Genomic DNA, 21,743 nt, shown 5'->3' on the forward strand with positions numbered 1-21,743 from the left:
CACCGCCGCGCCTTCCCCTGGAGATGCAGGCATGAGGTCCGGGGTCCTGACTGCTGTCCACCCCTGTTTGCATGGGCCGGCACGCGTCAGGTGGATTCCTTTTTATTTCTTTTTAAAATCTGAGTAAAAGACCTTATCAGTGATCTCTTCGCCATCAAGATGAAAGCTGCCTGTCCTTACTGTCTCGTTCGGTGAGTGCGACTGTGGGAAGGAGCCTTTGTGGCTAGGTAGTAGAAATTGGGTGGTGCGCACAGCCTGTCAGGACGCCCTCGAGGGAGGGCTGCGGCTGCGTGAGACTGCACACGACCTGATACACCGCCCCCTCGGCCCTGTGGCGGGGGCACCTGGGCCCTCTTCTTGGGTCCTGCCAGCCCCGGGGTCCACCGTGCCATTTGCCCCGTGCACCCAACACCTGTGCTCCTCCAGGCACCCGCTTTGCGGTAAATATTCCAGAGTTGTGTCGTGCCTTGGTTTCCCTTGTGTCACATGCCATCTTTACTTTCCTGGGACGCCCACAGGAGTCACTCAAGGATGCCCTTTGGCTGGGAAGGACTGAGGGGGGTTGCCGGCCCCTCTGCCCCAGCTCCTCCCACGGGCCTCACTGTCCCCCTGCAGGAGGCCCCCACCATCTTCCTAACCTCTTTTCCTGCCGCCCCTTCCTGCGGAGCTTTCCTGCCCTTGGCGACCGCATCCCGAGCCTTTGCCCACTGGTCACAAGCGGCCGTGGTCCTAAGGGACGGGGATGGGCGCTGGCAGATAGGTCTGTTCCTCATGAAACCCAGATGCGTTCAGCACACATGATAAAGGATGGGAAATGTGGGTGGTGTGTTAAATGCCCACGTGTAGTGTTTACACACACACACACACACACACACACACACACACACACACCATCACTCTTTAACAAGCAAACAAGGGGAACCTCAGTGGAGGTCTAAGTGGCGGCTGCAGGACTCTTTCAACTGGAACAGGGCCTGGTTCTGTCTTTCCTGGCACATAGCAGCTGCAGCAAACCCCGAGTGCTGTCTGGGGCAAGTGGCTGGGTGGACCTCAGTCCCTCCCGAGGCGTGTGTGTGTCTGCTGGCACCTGCTGGCCCCTCCCCACCCCTCCTGGCCCATCCTGAAATCCCTGCTTTGGACTTCAGGGATTGAGGAGCTGTGTCCCCTCAAGGACAGCAGGCACCATGCCCCGTGGCCCCACCCACTCCCTTTCCAGCAGCCCAGGTGCCGGGTTCTTCATTGTTTTTGAAAAAAAATCCTTTATGGAACCAATTCTCACTGAATAGCCTTGTGTGCACCCTCAAGTCTCCCATCGCTAGGACGCCACCCCTGCCCCCTGGCCTCCAGAGCAGTTGGTTGATCTCAGAATCACACCACTGGAGAGGGGCATGGCTGCCTGGTCCCCGCCCACAACCCAGACCTTGAAGCAACCTCCATGTGATTCAAACCTGCCAATGCCTCCTGGATTCAGACCTGGTGGGCAGGGGACGAGCCATGTGCCCGTGTCTGTCTCTCTGGAGGCCCGAGCATCTTCTCCTTGGCGCCTGTGTGCACCTGGCACAGAGGTCAATGGCCTGGGACTGTGCTCACGCGCGGGGTGGGTGCCGGCCCCTGCCTGTTGGGCCTTGGGGATTCTCGGGAACTATTCATTGATTCCTCTCTTCCATTTCTCTACTTCTTCTTTCTGAGGCTAGTGTTTTTTTGGATGTTGAACTTCCTAAATTAGTTCTCTGTTTTCAAAATGTTTTTTTATTCTACTTTCTTTTTTTTTTATTCCCTTTCTGTGACATTTTCTCAGACTTATCAACCTGTTCTTAATGAATTTCTGCATTGACATTTTAGGTTCCACAAATGTTCTGTTGTTTGGTTTCTGTTTGAATATTCTTTCAGATCTATGATGCCTTGTTGCATGCAGTGTCGTGACTACGCTATGTCCGCTGTCTAATGTTAATCAGGGACTTTGTGTGGCTTTCTCCTCCTCAGGCGCTCCCTTCTCTCACAGCTGCTTTGCCCATCGAGTCAGTGTGGAGGTTTAAACCACTCCTTGGTCTTGGGCTTGGTGCTGGTGCTGTCTTCATAAGTGTGGTGGTCCCAGCTGTCTGCTCACAGGGCTGCCTCATGTGGCCTCGGGACTGGTTATACTTTTGGGGAAGATCCTGTCCATGAGGCGTAGAGGCTGCCAGCCCCTGGGAACTGAGCCGATGGGACGGAGAGGCTCAGCCTCACTATGGAGACCTCCCCATTGTCCCCTGGTCACCTTTTGCATTTTATCTGGTAGATCTCTAGATAGAGCAGACTATGAGTCTGGAGTTCTCTCTCTGGTGCAGCAAGCAAGTGGACGCAGAATTGAATATGAGAGAGGCTAATGTCCTCGAGGAGACAGGAGTCCCAGACAGGAGTTTCATCTCTGTGTTCATTGAGCTCACGAGACCATACACACATGCTGGACGTGGAGAAAACAATCAGACAGTAATCATTAACTTGTGTATGTTAGAAGCAAAGGGTCTGGGGGGCAAGTGGAGTTTGTGACCAAAGTAGAAAAGTATACTGGCACCAGATGTAAGGTAATTTCCTGCAGGTGATAATAACAAGATATTCGTGATCCCATTACAGTATCTCGCTAGCTGACCTGGGGCGCTTTCACCCCATGGTGGTGGCTTTCCACTCTAAGCTTTGTGAACCCATTTATGTAAGGAGTTCTTGAACCTGTTTCCCCACAGACCTGCTGTTTTCTCTCTCAAATAAAATAAGCCTCGGGTATCTTCCAAGACAGGAGAGAAGGGGGTAAGATGAGGGCACAGGAGGACTCAGAGACGCTGGCTGTTCCAGAGTTCTCCAGCTCGTGGTTCTGGTCAGCCGCCTTGTTCTGCCCACGCCTCCCCGCGTGACTCAACACCCTCACGTGACACACAGGCAAGGAAGGCCTGGAAGGGAAAAGAGGGTGGTCCACATGGGACCCGGGGCTTGAGGAGGGCATGTGAGTGAGCTCCCAGAGTCCCTTGCTGCCTCTCGAGCCCCTGAACCAGATGCTGCAGAGGCTCCTATCTGGACTAGCTACAGATAAGCAACCAGGAGGCCCGAGGGAAAGCCTTACTGACAGCATCTGCCCCATGACAGCAAGCAGGGCGTTCGGTCCCCACCGGCCATGTCTGCCACCAGGCCAGTGGTGACCCACCTTCCTCTCCAGCCCTCAGAGCAGGCAGTGCCAGGCATGTCGGCAGGGCAAGGGGAGCCGGTCTTCCATTCCCCACGGAGGGGTGGCACCACCCACCTCTCCCTGCCCCAGTGGAAATCGGAGCCCCACCCCGCAGCATTGGAGAGCTGGGGTGAGAATAGGGGCTGCTCACCCCCTCCCGCTGACCCAGGCTAACCAGGAAGCCCCCATGCTGACCCAGAGCAGCAAGATGGTGCTTGTTTGCCCGTCCCTAGTGTCCACGGAACCCTGTGGGGAGCCCATCTTGCTCCCCACTCCCTGCAGTGTCCACCTCGGCCAGCATTATGTGAACAGGACACACAGGTCGCAGGACTTGCACCTGCCTCTGGACCTGGCACCGCCTCTCCAGGGCTGCCTGCCAAGGGCAGATTAAGTCGGATGCAGGACACGCTAGGAAACCTGCCCTCCACAGAGCCAGGCACCACAGCTCCAGTGAGAGTGGGTCAGCAGCCGGCAGCGGCCGCGTGGTGACGCAGGGGCTTGAATTATCTGATGAGGATCGTAGAGCGGCAATCAGAAAAGTGCTTCAGCAAACAGTTAAGAATCTTCTTTAAACGAATGAAGAAATGGCAAACCTCAACAAAGAAGGAGAGATTAAGAAAAAGAAGAGGAGCCCAACAGAAATTTTTGTAGATCTGGCAAATCCAGCAGCCAAAATGGAAAGCTCACAGGCAGACTCAGCAGTGGGTTAGAGAAAAGAGTCATGACCTTAGAGATGGATGCATAGACAGGGAAACAGGCTGACAGCTGACAGACGAAGCAGAGCCACTGAGATCAGGGCTTGGAGATAAATGTGCATTTAATTGGAGCCCCAGAGGGGAGAGGAAGGTTGCAGCTGGAAAAATATCTGAAGAATCTGATGAAGGGCATAAACACAGATTTAAGAAGCTGGGGGAACCCAACACAGTGTAAAACCACAGATTCACACATGACATGTGCTAATTAATCTGAAAGCTAAAGGCGGAGTCTTGAAAGAAGCGCCAGGAAGACGCTGCACCATCTACAGGGACACCATCTCATCTACAGACCTGGATGCCAGGTCAAGTGCACAGGCTCCCAGAGACATGCGGTCAGCCACGGAAAATAGGTTTCGGGAAGAAGAAAATCAAGACAAAATAAAAGCAAGAAAGTTTGTCCCTAACAGACCTGTCCTTACTGAACCACTAAGGAAGCTTCTGGATAGAAAGATGTTCACAGAGGAAGGCGTGGAATTTCCTTTGCCGTCCTCACGAGTTGGCTAGCTCATCCCGGGTGGCTGAAAGCCCATAGTGTCATACAGTGGCCGTGCTCTGAGTGCACGGGGACCGGGCCGCATGGAGCCCCACGTCCACCCCTCACAGCCGGTGCAGTCGTGCCACCAGGCCGAGGGACAGATGCGTATTTGAGTGCCTGCGGCACCCACAAAGACAGTGGTCCGGTGTGTTGCACCCAAGACCACTGTCCACAAATTACAAGGGAATCCTAAAACCTTCCAAGGAACCTGCCGGAAGGCCAGAAACAGGAACAGTCAGGGAACAAATAATACGATGGTAGATTTAAGCTTGACCAAATTAATCAGTAATTACTTCTAATGGAAGTGATCCAAAAGCATGAGTTAAAAGCTGGAGGTCGCTGGTGAGTGAAGACCCAAGATCCCGTCCGGTTTTATGGATCAGAGGCTCCCTTCAAGCCCAGCGATCTAGGTAGGTTGAACGGGCAGGATGAAGGATGCGGCACCACTCCAACGTTCAGGGAGGTGTGGCCAGGTTCGCATCAGAAAAATACGCTTCAGAGCGAAGAATGGATCTTAACAGGGACAAAAGGGCCATTATGTGAGGATCAGTGTACCAGGAAGACATGCTATTTCCAAACATATTTGCACCAAAGCAGAACGTAAACCAGGAAGCCAGAGCGGCAGAAGCAGACAGCCTTGCTTGCAGTCGAGGCCTCAGCGCCACTTGGACGGTGAGGCTGCTGCAGGGAGCAGGGCGAAGTCACAGAGGAACTCAGCGTCACCGCCAACCACAGAGGTGCTCCGTGGAACCCTGCTTTCAAGGGCACCTTGCGTTCACCAAGACTGACCGTGTCCCAGGTCACGAACAGACCTAGAAGATTCCAATTTTCAGAGTACGCTCTCTGACAGAAACAGACCCAAACCAGGAGTGAAGGGAAGACAGCAGTCTCTTCCTGTTTGCATATTAAATGGCGCACTTGCACACGGCCCCGCATGTGAAGACGGAAGTCTCAAAGGAGAAGTAAATTCAGCTTAGTGGTCACGGAGAGGTGCGTACGAGAATCCCTGAGACAGGGCTCCCTCAGCCCCACGGAGGTGGGTATGCTCAGAGAGGTAGGGCATGTATGTTTCATCTTGAGGACCTGGGGAAAAGAAGAGCAGAATATGCTCCAAATGAGCAGCAACAAGGAAGTAATAAGTAGCAAAAAATAATGTAATTGAAGGGGGGAAAACAACAGAGAAAATTATTGAAGCAAAATGTTCTTTGAATAACAGCAATAAAATTAATAAGCTCCTAGCACAACAGACACACATGGAAAGAGAAGATCGTCACCCGGATTGGGAATGAGATGCAGTGTCGCTAGATCCCGTAGCCATCTGAGGGGTACAGTGGGAGTTCTACTGACGGTTTTATGCTTACAGATTCATTACCTTAGCGGCAGTGGACCGCTTCCTGGAAAACCACAGACTCCCCAAACTCAGCCAACAGGAAATAGATCATCTGTGTAGTCTTATGAGCATTAACAAATTGAATTCATAACTAAAATGCTTCCCGAAAAGATATTTCCAGGCCCACACGGTGTCCCTGGAGCATTCTAAACACTTAAAGACTAATTAATGTCGACTTTATGCAGTCTTTTCCAGAAATCAGAGGAAGCTGTTACGGTTTGGAGAGAGGGGTGTATGGGTGTCTGCAAGAGGATGGCGTGAGTGGCCCTCCATGTGGACCCAGCTCTGCATCTTGTTCGCGGCAGTTACATAGATCCGGGATCTCATGCAGGCCGGTGACTGTGAGTCTCTGTGGCCACCCCAGCATCAGTTGTCCTGGGTTTCACAGTGAACTGTATTTGGTTCCATTTGTCACCATCAAGGGGGACTAAGTGAAGAACACATGGGCCTCCTTGTATATTTTTTGCAAGTTCCTTGATGATTTCCTGAAAAGTTAAACACACACACACACACACACACACACACACACACACACCCTCCAAGCAGTCTTCCAGTTTGAGCCCTACTTTCTCTGTTTCTAGAAGTGACAGACAGACAGACAGACAGACACACACACACACACACACACACACACACACACCAAGCAGTCTTCCAGTTTGAGCCCTACTTTCTCTGTTTCTAGAAGTGACTGCCGGTCATGCCCACTCCTAAGACTCCTGAGAAGTTTTTCCTCCACTGGCCTAGGATTGAGCTATTGGGTTATTTACCACTCATCTGTCTGCTTTTTAGCTTCTAGAGGTTTTTTGATGTTGTTCCCCCCTTTATGTGGCCACTTGGGAGTATAATATGCAGGAAGGGAAGTAAGGAAAACTTGTTTTGTTTCAGTAAGATTTGGGGAGACTGTACTCACATGTCTCTGTTGGAGCCACCAGCTTCACCTTGAGTCTTGCTGTTTTTTCCATTCACTTGTGTTGTATAAACGGTGAAGCGCCTCATTCAGACCGTGTTTCTCCACTTGGTGACATGACGCTTTCCCATGTTTTTACAGTCTCTGGAAATATTAACAGATAGTTTGTTCCAAAATATATTTGATTAACCTGCTTTTGGAGCTTGAGTTGTTTCAAATCTTCAGCCATTAAGAACAAACCACGATGGACACCCCTGTGCATTGTCACTCACGTCTTGACACACATGCAGGGGCCTTTTCTGGGTGTCTGAAGCCCGACAGTGTTTAGACTGTGGAAGTCTGGTTGCGTCTAGGGCTCAGATGTGCTGTGGTTTGTAACGTGACGATGGCTCCTGGCTGTGGTGATGGCGATAATCGAGCTCAAAGCAGCTCACATGGACTCGGTGCCTTCTGTGGGCCAGGCCCTGCACCTTGTGCCCTGTCTGCATTAGCCTGCAGAGCTCCAGAAACCGTCCACGAGGGGTTAGAACATGCCATCCTGCAGAGACATGAGGACCACACGGAAGGGTGCACGGTGTCGTGGCTGGTGGAGTAGCAGGAGGAGAGCAGGGCACTTGTCCACCAGGGTACAGGTCTACGACACAGTGTTATCTTTGGACAAGGTTAAAACAGCAATGACACCACAGACAGAGACAAAGCATGAGCAGGGGAGGGGAGAGAGTGGGGGAGAAACAGAATCTGAAGCAGACTTCAGGCTCCTAGCCGTCAGCACAGAGCCTGACTCAGGGCTCGCATCTAGGAGCTGCAAGATCATGACCTGAACCGAAGTCGGATGCTTCACTGACTGAGCCCCCGGGCGCCCTTTTTGTAGGTATCTTTTATCAGGACGTAAATGCTCACTTCTGGTCTTGATTTGCAATGAGTGGATACTGACTTTTTTCAAGTTCTTTCTTTTTCCTTGAATGGATTGCTATGATCATGCGATTTTTTTTCTTTACACTGTCAACATGGCAGATTATATTGATTTATTTTTCAGTATTGAACCAGCCTGAGGTAGCCTCTCCTTGGTTGTAATGTGTTGTCCTTTTTAACCTTTTTTTTTTTTTTGTACTTTAGAGACAGAGACAGAGAATCTTTAGCAGGCTCCACACTTCACACTGAGCCCAGCATGGGGCTCGATCCCGTTACCCTGGGATCATGATCTGAGCCTAAATCAAGAGTAGATCACCCAACTGACTGAGCCACCCAGGCACCCATAACATCCTGTCTTTTTTACATATTACAACTTCCTCATTTCTTGTTGATGATTTTTGTGTTCTTACTTATAAGGGATACTGGCCTTATAGCGTTCTTTCACTGTTCTTGTCTGGTTTTTATCACCATGATACTGACCTTGTGAAATGAGTCATTAAGCATTCAGTTCTCTTTTGTTTTCTGGAAGGGTTGTGTGGATTTAGCATTATTTCTTTTTTAACAGCACCCAGGAAAACCATCTAAGTCTGCATGTTTCTGTTGTGTACAGTTTCTTTTAATTATTTCTTTAAAAATATTTTTATTTATTTCAAGAGAGAGAACAGGGGAAGGGCAGAGAGAGGGGAAGAGAGAAAATCCTAAGCAGGCTCTACACTGTTAATGCAGGGCTCCGATTCACAAACCATGGAGATAATGACCTGAGCCAAATGAAGAGTCAGACACTTAACTGACGGAGCCATCCAGGTGCCCTGTTGTCATCTCTCCACTAGTCAGAAATCGCCAGGCTATGTAATTTATCTCGGAGAATTGGGGTAGATTGTGGAATTGGTGCATTCCATGTACGTTGTCAGGTTCCGTGTGTGGAGCTGTCCACAGTTCCCTTTCTGTCTGCAGGATCCACAGTGGGAAGCTCTCTTTCCTGACGTTATTACTTTGTGTCCTCCCATTTTCTCATCTTTGCCAGCCTTGCTGGACAGACGTTCACTATTTAATTGGCTTCTTCACCGAACTGGTGTTTGGTTTCTCTGATTTCTCTTTGCTTTTCTGTTTTCAGTCTCATTGATTTCTGCTCTGTATATATCTTTCCTTCTACTCGCCCCAGGTCTGTTTTCTTTCTTTCTTCCTAGTTTCTGGAGGTGGAGGCTTCAATTATTGATTTGAGATCTTGTTTTATAACATAACCATTCATGGCTACAAAGTTTGCTCTGAGCACTGCTTCTGCTGCGTCCCGCATTTCCGTGTGCTGTGTTCTCATTTCGTTCGGGTAAATGTATTTCACAGTCTCAGTCATTTCACAAAACACCGTATTGTTTTGAAGTGTTTTGTTAGATTTTCAGATGTCTGGGCATTTTCCTGTTGTGTTACTGGCATCTGGTTTCATTCCCTTATGGTCTGGGATTGTAGTGTGTATACTCCCACGTTTTCAAAATTTGTTAAGTTTGGTAAGTGCCTGACATGTGGTCCATCCCCGAGAAGGATTCTGTTGTTGGTTCGTGCCTTATACCAGTTCCCTGTGGTCTCCTCGGCAGACGCTCCTGCTCAGCCTGGGTAGCGCCTGTCACCATCTCCAGCCGCACTCGTGCTTTGTGCCTGGCGTAGCCCTGCTTCTCGGAGCAAGTACAGGGAGCGTGGCTGTGTCTTGGCGAACTAATGGTGTGCGTTTGCTCCACGGGTGTGTCACATGTTGGTAATTCCTGCAGAGGTTGGGCCTGTTTCATTATTACGTCTAGTATGGTTGGCGATCACTGAAGCTGAGAGGATGGCGAGCATGTTTAGCAATAAAGTATTTTTAATTAAAGCCTGTGCGCTTTTGTGGCGCCGATGTGGCCGCTTACTGAGCAGGCTGCAATGTATTGTGAACATAGCATTTGTGTGCACTGGGAAACCGAAGAATTCACTTGATGTGCTCTATTGTGACATTTGCTTTATAGCAGTGTTCTGGGACCACGTTTGTCAGAGGCGCGCCCCTATGTTTGTGGCCCAGCCCCTTCCCGGTGGGCAGTTGTCTGGTCTTCTGCCCCAGGCCTCCTGCACGCGGCTCCTTCGACGTGCTCCCTTCTTCATTCTGTCCATCCGTTTTGTTTTTCTTCCTTTCCTGAGCCCTTACCACCTGCCCAAGCAGGGCTTTAAATACTTCACATGCACTGACACATTGAATTCTTAAAACAAACTGTAAGTAAATAGTTTGCACTATTATTGTCCCAATTGTATGGATGAGGGAAGTGAGAAACAGAGTAAGCATCGTGTCCAGGGAGATATCATAACCTTCTCTCTTGCCAGCTGTTCATTTTGGATTAAGTTTATTTTTTTAAGTTTATTTATTTATTTGGGGGGGGCAGAGAGAGAGAGGGAGGGAACAAATCTGAAGTCGACTGATGCACAAATCTGAAGACACTGACAGCACAGAGCCTGATGCAGGGCCTGAACTCACAAACCATGAGATCATGACCTGAGCCAAAGTTGGATGCTCAACCAGCTGAACCGCCCAGGCACCCCTGGAATAAGTTTGATTTGCAGGAAGCTCACAAGGACGGGACAGCGCCCCACTTTGCCTGTGTTGCCTCATCACCGGCATGTTCCACTACTGGGGCGCACTTGCTGTGAGCATGTGACGTCATCCATCGCTGGCATTCCTTTGCCCAGTGACGTCCCGCCCAGGCCCCACCTTGGTTTCAATCGCCCCTGCCGCCCCCACTCCCGGGCAGCATCCTGTCTCTCTTTGTCATGACCTTGGCAGCACTGGTCAGGTGGCTGTGGACGGTCTCCAGGCTGGACGTGTCTGATGCGTCTCGTAGGGAGACCTAGGTTCTGGGCTCAAGGGAGGAAGAGAGAGCACAGAGTTGCGGCCCTCCTGTCCCAGGAGACCAGGGACCCGTAATGCTGGTACTTCCTTCCAGACATATGTCCTTTGTTGCATCGGATCGTAGGTGACTCTTTCCGCACTCGGCTTAGGAATTTCCTCCACTGACCAGTGCATGCTGGCATTGCCTTCCACAAGATGCAAGAATGCAATTCGGCTGAGCTCCCCACGGCCTCTGCCCAGCGCCAGCTCCAAAGCCGTGTCCCCACAGTCAGGGACTTGTCTCAGGGCCCCCACCCTAAGGACCACATGTGCCTCTGTGCCCGGGCCACCACAGCAGAGGCCCCAGCCTGGACTGCGTGAGCAACAGACATTTGCGTTCTCTGGCTGGAGGCTGTGAGTGTGAGGTCACAGTGCCACGAGGTTGTTGCTGGAGGATGTGTGGCTGCAGACCCCACCTTCCTGCTGAGTGCTCTCGACAGGCAGACAGCGTGCACAAGCTCCCAAGGTTTCTCTCTCACAAGCACACTAAGCCTGTCACAGGGTCCCACTCTCGTGACTTCACCTAACCCTAGGTCCGTGCACGTCCCATCACACAGGGCTTAGGGCCTCGATGGGAGAATGTGGGGACACAGACATTCAGTCCATAGCAGGACACCCCTGACTTGTGTGCCTGAGCACACAACTGGGCTGTCACCCTCTTTGTGCCCAAGCCTCCTGCTGAGGGACACCTGTTGTCTGCAGATGTGGTCCTCGATGCCTGTGGGAGCCCGTCACTGACTCCGTGCTGGAAACACAGGCTGGGCGCTGACAGTATGGTGGCCCAGTCCTGAGTGGACTGTCAGGGCCCGTCATGGAGGAAGTAGCAGCAGAACGTTGGGTATGGGGTCAGTGGGCGCTCAACCTGGGTGGTACGTCGTGGACCAGATGCTTTTCCAGCTGCCCTCCAGGGCCACTGGCTGTTCCCTCTCCAGGCCAGCCGGGGGCCTGACCACTGGCACCCCTCCCCCACTGCTACTCTTTCTTTTAGTTCAGCGAAAACAATGAATAGCTACCTTGTCCTAGCGCGTGCGCAGACGTGCATACACACACACCTTGCTTTGATCGGCCAGTCTCCTCCAGAAGTGATCTGGGATGTCGTGTGGTTTACACAGCACCCTTTTTGTCTAAGGCCCTTGGAGCCAGTCAGTTTCCAGACCCTTAGAGCATCTGAAGGGGAAGCGGCCCTCTGAGCCTTTGAACCCTCATTCTCTCCCTCAGCAAGGGAGCGGCTGGCCAGGAGGGGAGGATAGGGGAGCAGAGGGACTGTTTTAAAATGTGTAAACAAGTGTTACTTTTGTGGGTTTGTTCCCTGGCAGCAGGATGGAATACAAGCCACTTGATTGATGTGCCTGCCGCTGCGTGCATGTGCTTCTGTGATTTTAGCCTTGAAAGCATGCGCTCAGGAGCCCTCAGAGTCCACAGCATCCTGTTTTAGCGGGGCCTCACAGGGCTTCTCCTGCAGCCTGCCCCTAACACGCAGGGGTCCTGCCCTCACGCGGCCTCCTGGAGGTGGCCTTGGGTGCCGGGCCTACCCCACACCCCTGGGGACGTCCCCCTGGGGCAGGTCCGCTCCCACCTCCAGGTCTGTCCCTCAAAGAAGCCCCGACCCAGCAGGGAACAGTGTGTGCTCAGCGTGGAGGCGCGGGGTAGCGGGTGTTTGCACGGTTTCCTTGGTGTATAGCTGACATATGGCGAGCTGCATGTAGTCACAGCGCATAGTGTGATGTTTGCACACGCACCTGCCCGTGCACACCGCTGTGCCAACAACCCAACCGCAGCCCTGCCCTGCTCCTCCCCAGGCAACCGTGGATCTGTGCTTAGGCCCGCAGGCTGGCTGGCCTTTGGGGAGGCTGCATATGAATGGAGTCTTGCAGTGTCCGCTCTCCTGTGTCTGCCTTCCTGTGCCTGCATGCCTGTGCCGCGTCCCTTGTTTCTCTGTACAGAGAAAGTCCTCATGGGGACTCAGGCGGGACACCGCTCACTTGTGGGAGGGCTGGGGCGTGCGTGTGCAAGTTTTCTGTGGGTCTGCGGGTCTCCAGAGTGGCTGCACACTAAGCGTCCCTGCCACCAGTGTCTCCTCACCAGCCCTTGACCCGTCAGCCTTTCTCACTTGCAGTGCTAACAGGTGCATGACGCCACATTGTCGCTTGAATTTTGTCTCCCTGACGACTAACGACATTGAGCATCTTTGCGTGTGTCTGTCGTCATCTGCTATTTGGTTTAGCAAAGTGTCTGTTCAGACTCTAGTGCATTTTTTATATGATTGTTTGCTTGTTGCTGAGTCTGGAGAGTCCTTGTAGACCGTGGGTGCGAGTCTTCTGCCAGATAATTCACTTTGCGAATACTCCCTCCCATTCTGCAGCCTGTCATTGCATTGTCTCATGAAGACTGTTAAAGAGAAATCTTTATCTGTTTTTTTTCTCTTATTGTGATTTGGATACCATAGCTGTGATTCACAAGTTTCCCCCTACGCTTTTTAGCAGTTTTATCATTTTTCAGCTTCTGTGTAGCTTTATGTTTCCATTTTGAGGTAGTTTTTTATATATTGTACAAAATACAGATTTTAGGGATTTACAAAAAATGAATACCAGCTGTCCCAGCACCATTGTTAAGAAGACATCCCTTCTACACTGCATTACCGTAGAATATTCGTTGAAACCCATCGTCCAGGTGTAGGGGTCTGTTTCTGGGCCCTGCTGTGTTTCATCCACGTGGCTGAAGGGCTGTGACTTTATGACAGTTGTTGAGACTGGGCACTAGCCCTCCAGCCTTCTCCCCAATGCTGTTTTGAGCATTCTGGGCCTGTGACATTTCCACATGACTTTTAGAATCAACTCTCTGTACGAAGAAACGTGTGGGACCCGATGGGTTCAGTGTGGGGTCTCCAGGACAACGTGGGGAATAGTGGATCTCAGTCAGTGAGCCTTCTGGCCACGACCGCGTGGATCACCACGTGTCTGGGCCAACATCGTTGCCGGTCAGCGCAGGGGACCCCCTCATGCTTATCAGAGGACAGGTCCCGAGCCCCACGTGCTCCGTGTTCCTGGATGCTGTTGTAAATCATGTTTTCCAGGTATCTTTCTTGTACGGATTTCCAGCTCAGTTCCAGTATGGTCACAGAAGAGATTTTGCATTACTAATATCCTTCCTACTAGGTTGAGCCCCTTTGCGTGGGCCAGCCCGCATCTGTGTTTGTCAACACTGCGTGCCCCCGAGGGGTTCCACGGCATCTGCACTCGTGGTCACAGTGTTCCTACGGGACACTCTGGTCAAGCTGGCTGACCATGCTGTTCATGAGGACTTCATCCTTCCGGGTTTTCTGCCGATCGTCCTGTCAGCTATTGAGAGACTGGTGTTGAAATCTCGGGCTCTGACTACGGGCTTGCGTATTTCCCCTTGCGTTTCTGCCGGGTTTGCTGCATCTCTCTGGAAGCTCTCTCATTGGTGCGGGAGTGTTCAGGACGGTTCTGTCCTCTTGGCCTCCTTATCATTACAAAGTTGTCTTGTCGGCGCCGTTCTTGGCACTGAAATTCACTGCGGCACTAGGGGCCTCCAGCTTTCTCTGTTGGTTTCCTTGGTGTTAGCCCCTCACGTCCGTTTGCCAGTTCATGTCAGGAATGACATAACTGTGAGTTGCTGTTCGGTCTGCGTGGATGGCCTGTGTTTAACCGGCTGTGTAGACCGGTCACATGTCCTGCGGCAGCTGGTGGGGCCAGGCCTCACCTTGTCTTACTGTGTGTACTCGTCCTCTCCTCACTCCCACTGTCCTGGCTTCTTTCCAACTCATGTGTGTGTTCTGTGATTTCATTTTATTTCCTCGTTTTGCTTATTAGCTGTCACTCCTTGTTATTTTAGGGCTTACTGTGGGGTGTGTGGTACACATCTTCCGCTTGTCAGTCTGTCTGCTATGAAGTTACACCTTCTGGCCATACAGCCTCCCAGCATCGTCTGGCTTCCCCTCTGGCCGCTGTTGCGTGTGTCACACGCTCTATTTGTACTTTCATCTTAGACCCCAGTGCGTTTTTGTTAGTTTTGTTTCAAAAGCTAATCTTGTTAAGAGATAACTTCCTTTATACCTTGGCTGGAACACATGGTGTTCCATATACATAGTGGAATATGACTCAGCCATAAAAAGGATAAGATCTTGGCATTTGCAACGATATGGATGGCCCCAGAGAGAGTATGATGCTAAGTGACCTAAGTCAGAAAGACAAGTGCCATCTGATCTCAGTGCCACAAGTGTGTGGGATCTCAAAAAAAAAAAAAAAAAAAAAAAAAAGCACAAGTGAGACAAAGCAGAAGCAGATGTGTAGATATCGAGTCGGGAGGGGTGGGGGTAGGGAGCCAGGTAGGGGGGATTCAGAGTACAGACCTCTGGTGATACAATAGTCACGAGCATGTGACGTCCATTCAGGGAATGCAGCCAGCGATACCATGGTAACTTTGTGCAGTGACAGACCTGACCATGGTGAGTATTTCTTGGTGTCCGTAACAGTGCAGCCACTGTTGTACGCCTGGGATCCCGTGATAGCGGACGTCAGCCGGACATCAGCTGCCTTTAAGTTAGGAATTCAAGCGTCCTTGACAACCATATATTCGCCCAGGAAGTCACAAGTTCCACTGCACCCCACTCCTTGGCATGGACCCATCTCTCCCTCTGGTGTCCCCGCCTGGCTACCGGAAGGGCTTCCCCCAGCCCCCTGTGGAGTGGGTCTGCTGGCGACACGTCCATGCAGGTTTTGTTTGAGAACATCTTTATTTTGCTTTTGTTCGTGAATATTTTCACTGGAGAGATCTGGGTTGGTATTTTTTAATTTATTTCACTATTTTAAAGCTTTTTCTGCTCTTTCATGCTTGCATTGTGTCTGATGAGAAAGCTGCTTTGCTCCTCTGGAGGCGACATATCTTCCTTCCACCAGTGGCTGTCTTTGAGCCCTTAGATTGTCTCGTGCACTGGGGCTGTTTTCTCTGCAGGTCTTGTGGGTGGGGTTCGCCAAGCATCTTGGGTCTGTGTATGCTCGTCATCAGACCCAGCACCTTTTCTTGCAGTGTCGGCCTCCTCTCCCTCCTGCCCTTTCCTTCAGGGGCTCCACACCGGCAGGCGCTGTGCTCTATGGAGTCGGCCTCACAGCTCAGTGGCAGTCTTGTCTGTCTCAAATAGCCCTTTTCCTCTCTTTTACTGTGGATTGTTTTGGGGTTTTTGTTTTGCATGTTGGTTTGTGTTGTTTTTTGCTGTGGTCTTCCAGTGCGTAGGCTTTCCTCCTGCAGTCTGCTCTGGCGTTAGCCTGCCCAGCGTGCTCATGGTGTGGGGCGCTGGGCCTCACCCCTCCCAGAGTTGGGTCCACCCAGCGTGCTCATAGTGTGGGGCTCTGGGCCTCAGCCCTCCTGGTGCCGGGCCTGCCCAGCATGCTCGTGGTCCCCAGCTGTGGGCCTCACCCCCCAGGAGCTGGGGCCATCTTGCTCATGACTTCCCTGGGCTGAGCTGAACAGTGGATGGTTCCAGTAACCAGTTTAATGCCCTTCGATGCTACTTAATGCTGCAGTTCTTGGTGGGTTTCGATTGAATGACTGTTTTCCTGATTATGGTCATATTTTCCTGCTTATTTTAATGCGTGCTGGTCTTTGAAGAGTTGGCAGACATTGTGAATTTTGGCTTGTTTGATTCTGAACGTTTTTGTATTCATATAAATCTTCCCGAGCTTTTTCCAGAGACACAATTAGGTTTCTTGGAAAGAGTATGGTCCTCTCGGATCTCGTGTGACTTGCTCGGCCATCCTGGAGCACTTCTCCGCCTAGAGATAATTATCTCCGCTCTTGAGCCAAGACCTTCCTGAATAATCTATGAAATGTCAGCTTTCCATTCCAGCTGGTTAGGGGAAAGGCCCTGTTCCTTAGCTAGACACGGCTTCCTGGACAAACTTACTAATTTCCAAATGATGTGAAAACAGTACTTTTCAAAAATTAAACTTGAAAATGAAGACAAAACTAGGCACTTTGTTAGAGTGAGCCAAAGCCTGCCACATGCCTGTGTTGGCCTCTGGCCTTTGCATCCGGGCCCACAAGGGAGGAGGGCCTCTGCACAGCCCCTCCAGCCTGCTGTCCCGCCTAGCTCCCCTGCCCAGCCTCCAGCTCTCTCAGGTCACTCCGTGGTTCCGTGTCCCCTACGATGTGTGCTCATGCGTCCTGGGAGTGGGCCGACGGGCACAGGACACGCGCAGGCCACACTCGTGCTGCCTCTGGCTCGCCTTCACCCTGCTCCCCTGGACTTGGGTCTGTGGAGAGCCCTGGCAGAACCCTGCTCGTCAGAGCGGACGTGTCCCCAGCGGAACCCCAGTGTGCCCCCGGCACGTGTGTCCTGATGGTGTGGCTCTCCTCACAGGTTGAAGGTTGAGGAGCTGGAAGGGGAACGCAGCCATCTGGAGGAAGAGAAGAAGACGCTGGAGATGCAGCTCGAGCGGCTGACCCTGCAGGTGCGCTCTGGCCACTGGCCAATCCCAGGGCTCCCCCTTTTCACGCAGGCTCGCCCTGCCCTCCTGGTGTCTCCCCGTCTTCGCTTCACCAGGTGGCACGAAGCTGGGACCGTTCCCCACCACGTGCCCCCACACCAGGGCATGTGTCACGGAGCCCAGCGGGGAGGGTGTCCTGGCCATGGCCTGTGGCTGGTCTCCGTGGGGTTCACGTGTGCCCGGCTCGGCCCTGCTGCCTGCGGTCAGGCCGCCGCAGCTCTGTTGACGCGGTTGCACCTTCATGTTGTTTTTCATGTTCATCCTCCCGTCTCAACTGCTCCTCGGCAGGAAACCTGCAGGTTTGTGATTACCCAGATTTTGGACAGGCCATTGATTTTATCTTGACACCTATTAGAGGCAAATCAAATCTCTTTTTTATTACCAATTCCTGGAGCTGGAGGAAGTGACAAGTCTGATGAAGCGAGGTGCCGGGAGCCACGGCTGGCAGCGCTCAGCTCTGAGACCCGTGCCGCTCTAATTGGGCCACAGTCTTGGAACAGAGAGCTGGGCTGTTGGCAGGTCAACCGGGCGGCCCATCAACCGGGCCCTGTCAGAGCAGGGCAGGCGGGCGTCTCCCACGTGTTCAGTCAGGCACAGCCTGCCATCGGGGCTGATGGCTCCCCCGGCCCCCAGGGCTGAGGCACAGTGAGTCCCACTGAAATTCATGTCCCTGTTTCCCGCCTCTGGGCTTCCAGGCCTTTCTTGGGGAGCCTGCCATGCTGTAGGCGGAGCCACTGAGGAAAGGTGCTGGCAAACACTGTGCCTGATGGACATTCGCCAGCTGCATCCTGGGAGGTGGGGCATCCGCCATGAGCCCGTCTCCAGTGTTTCTCCCAGAGGGGAGCTGCTCCTGGCCGAGGGGCTGGACTCCTGCCCACAGGGGGCAGGCGGCATCTGTGTCTGTGCCTGGGGAAGCAGTGGGGAGGTCCTGTGCGGGGACAGGCCTCCATCACGGGGCAGGGGGGCTGGGCAGGGACAAGCCTCCATCATAAGGGGGGGCTGGGTGGGGACAGGCCTCTGTCACGGGAGCGAGATGGGTGGGGATGTGCCTCTGTCATGCCGGGGGGCCATGTGGGGAAAGGACTCCATCACGGGTGGGTACCATGCGGGGACAGATCTCCATCACGTGGTGGGGGGGCCGCCAGGCAGAGACAGGCTTCTATCACGTGGGGGCCAGGCGTGCAGGGGGCCTTCTATCATGCAGGGGGGCCGTGCAGGGACAGGCCTCCATCTCATGGAGGGCTCAGATGCTTGTGCAGTAGCATGGTGTTGCTCCCCGAGCTGTGCCACGGCTCCGGGGCAGAGGTGGCAGAGACTTCCAGATAGCCACATGCTGCCGCTGTGTTAGGTGGGTACCCCTTGGCCACTCGTGGGTGCCCAATTCTCTCCCCCCACTTCTAGCCCAGGGACGGTCTGCTGACCCACAGTGGAGCCATCCTCTGCCTCCAGACGGCAGCAAGAGGAGGTCTGTGCTGCCCCCTCTCTAGGTTCCCAGTTCGGGCACGAATCCAGGAGGGCCTCTCAGATGGCACTCATGTCAGGAAGGCCAGCATCTGGGGGCGCTGCCAGGATCCCTGTTTCCTGACTGGTCATCTTAGCCGTCAGAGCCACCACCAGCTGCTGCCACACTGTCACTGCCTCACAGGCCTCTGCATCGCGGGTCCTCTGAGCAGGACACATTCGTTCAGGGAGGGTCCGAAAGTTGGCTGAGGGCACCCAGCAGGAGAGGTCTTTGAGCCCAGTTCCCTCATGGTGCAGGGCTTCGACCCTGACAGCCCAGTTGCCATTCTCAGGTGCCCAGCCTCAGCTCTGGGGACCCCCGGTCTGCTCCCCACCTGCTGCCAGCTGCCCCAGCCCGGGTCTGTTTTGCGATGCTGTGGGCAAGCAAGGTCGGTGCCCCAGGGCTAAGCAGACCGTCCCCGGGGGTTTGGAGGCTGGCTTTGGCGGCAACAGTTCACCTCTGACCCAGACACCGTGCACACATCCAGCTCACAGAAAGCACAGGGCCCTACTGAGGACCCAGGGAGACAGGGCTCCAGCCTGGACCCCTGACCCCCGCAGGGCAGACAGGAATGGTGGGGCAAGGTGGGATCTCTTGTTGTCACGCTTGTGGACCCAGAACTCAAGTCTGGCTGAGGTCTAGGCTACGGCAAAGTGGGTCTGAAAGTGACTTGGACGTGTGGACGTTGGGGGTGTCATGGGGTCCTTGGCTAGAACACTGTCCTGTCCCTCGGCTGGGGGGCCGTGGGCATGTTGGGCTTTGCATCTGAGTCCCCAGTACATTTGGTATGGCCTTTGTAACTGGGGTGCGATGTCCACATGGGGTTCCTGGGGAGATGCAGCACCAAGTCCGCTGCCACGTGGCACTCGGTAGATACTCACGTCCGCCTCTTGCCATTTCCCACCTTCTCCATCATGATGGTAGAGTCTGCACCCCTTCCTTTCTGTGTTGGGACTTGGGAGGCTCCAGAGAGCCTGGGTGCCATCGCCCCTGCCTCCCCATGAGCCCCTCCCTCCCCCGCCTCCTTTGGTCCACACTCAGAAGCGCAGTGCTGCAGGGTGTTCTGTGCAGACCCCCCCCCCATAGCCGCTTCACAGAAGATTGATGAAAATCAGCTGTGGTGCGACTTAATTGGGAACATATGCTTGGAGAGGGAGCCACTGGTTAGGACTTCTTGTAATTAGTTCACAGCTGGCTGTTGAGGAGACAGCTCCCATCCCCGCTGAGAGCTGGGTGTGTGCCTGCCACGCTGGGCCCTCTGGGAGCCTGGGTGGGACAGCCGGCGGGGCCCCACACCCGTCTCAGTGCCCCGAGTGCTCCGTGGATGCCGCCCAGGGTGGCAGACCCGGGTCACAGACACCTCTTCGAGGGACTGAAGGGGTCAGACACATACAGCGTTTTCCAGGCTGGGCAATTGCAAACCACCGCACGTCTGGCCAGAAGCAGGGCAGTCCGTGTTCTCAATGTGGCTGCAGGATCCAGGGACCCCCAGGGCACACTCGCGGTGAGCTGTTGGCCATAACCCTGGTCCTCCCTGCCCGGGGCCCCACCCTACGCACTGCTGTGCTGGCCTCGGTTTCCCAGAAACTGCCTAGACCAGCAGGACTCTGGTCTCCTTGGCCTGACTCCGATCAGCCCCCTCTCCGTGGAGGGCGGTGGCTGTGGCCCACACCCTGCCCGTGGCCTGCTTTCAGGCGGGCCACTTCAGCGAACTCGGTGAGAGCACCTAGCCAGGCACCTCTCGTGCCAGCTGAGCATGGCCCCCACCGCTGCCCCTGTGGTGGATAATGCCACCATCCCCGTGTCTTACCCTGAAGGGGACAAATGTGCCCTTCCATGTTTGTGTTTCTGATGGGCTGCATTTGGGGGCTAACGGCAATGAGCCAGATGCAGCTCCGCAAGCACTACTGCAGCCAGGTGGGCTGGCTGTGCCCGGCGTCTTGTGAACATTCTGAGCTCAAACAAGTGGATCCCACAGTGCGGACCACTTACCCACTGGCACAAGCACTTTACTGTGGCGCCTTGTGATACCACCCCTATGCCATCCATCAATCTTCTTAACTTTTCCTGATGCGTTTTAAAGCAAATTGCAAACATCTGTACCCGTCCCTGTAAATGCCTCAGCATGCGTGTAATCAGGCAGAATTTATCTCTGGGGTTTGAGCCTACGTCCCTCTGTCTCTCGGTGTAGTCTGATTATCATGCCCATTCAGGCAGGTGATGGTCAGTCATGGGTGGAGGTCTCGCTCTCCTCCAAGCCCACCCCTCACGCCTGCTCCCCCTTGGCAGGGTGGGGCTGCCTAGATCCAGCCAGCAGTGCAACGCAGGAAAGGGACCAGACTACGGCCCAGTGACATTTGAAATAAGTATCTTTTTTGGAAATGGAGTGGGTAGAAAATTGCTGGGTTGCCTGTATGTGGAAAGCTCACGATGCCTGTGGAGACGTCCCTGCTCCTGTCCCTGCGTCACCAGGCAGGCAGCACTGTCTAACCAGACCCTCCCGGCCTCCACTTCCTTTCCTCTGCCTGAATACGGCGGGCGGGGAGGGGCCTTCACTCTTCACATCACGCTGCCCTCTCCCTATCGATGCTGTGATGCCCTCCCCAGGTGCCCACTGGTTCCTTCTCACCTGTGGTTCCTCCTGCCTGGCCTGGGCCCCCATGCCTGGACCACCCCCATGCCACCTGCTCCCACCTGCTCCCACCTGCTCCCATCTACTCCCACCTGTTCCCACCTGTTCCTACCTGCTCCCACCTGCTTTCACCTGTTCCCACTTGCTCTCTTCTGTTCCCACCTGCTCCCATCTACTCCCACCTGTTCCTACCTACTCCCATCTGCTCCCACCTGTTCCCACCTGTTTCTAGCTGCTCCCACCTGCTCTTACCTGTTCCCACCTGCTCCCATCTGCTCTCACCTTCTCCCATTTACTCCCACCTGCTCTTACCTGTTCCCACCTGCTCCCACCTGTTCCCATGTCCTGCCACCTGCTCCCATCTACTCCCACTTTCTCTCACCTGTTCCCCCTGTTCCTACCTCCTCCCACCTACTCCTACCTGCTCCTTCCTCCTCCCACCTGCTCCCACTTGTCCCCACCAATTCCCACCTGCAGGTTCCTTCTGCCTGGCCTGGGCCCCTGGGA

At 53.6% G+C, this 21,743-nt stretch overlaps 1 protein-coding gene across 1 annotated transcript in view; it reads left to right on the forward strand.

Annotated features, from left to right (window-relative positions):
- MAD1L1 (mitotic arrest deficient 1 like 1) overlaps positions 1 to 21,743 on the forward strand; it is a 288,983-nt gene that overhangs the window by 186,763 nt on the left and 80,477 nt on the right. The window contains exon 13 of the mRNA XM_029945762.1: positions 16,977 to 17,067. Within this exon, the coding sequence (XP_029801622.1) occupies positions 16,977 to 17,067 (91 nt within the window). The remainder of the gene's footprint in view (positions 1 to 16,976; positions 17,068 to 21,743) is intronic.

Source organism: Suricata suricatta, chromosome 8 (genome assembly GCF_006229205.1).
Source record: "Suricata suricatta isolate VVHF042 chromosome 8, meerkat_22Aug2017_6uvM2_HiC, whole genome shotgun sequence".
Taxonomy (NCBI): Eukaryota; Metazoa; Chordata; class Mammalia; order Carnivora; family Herpestidae; genus Suricata; species Suricata suricatta.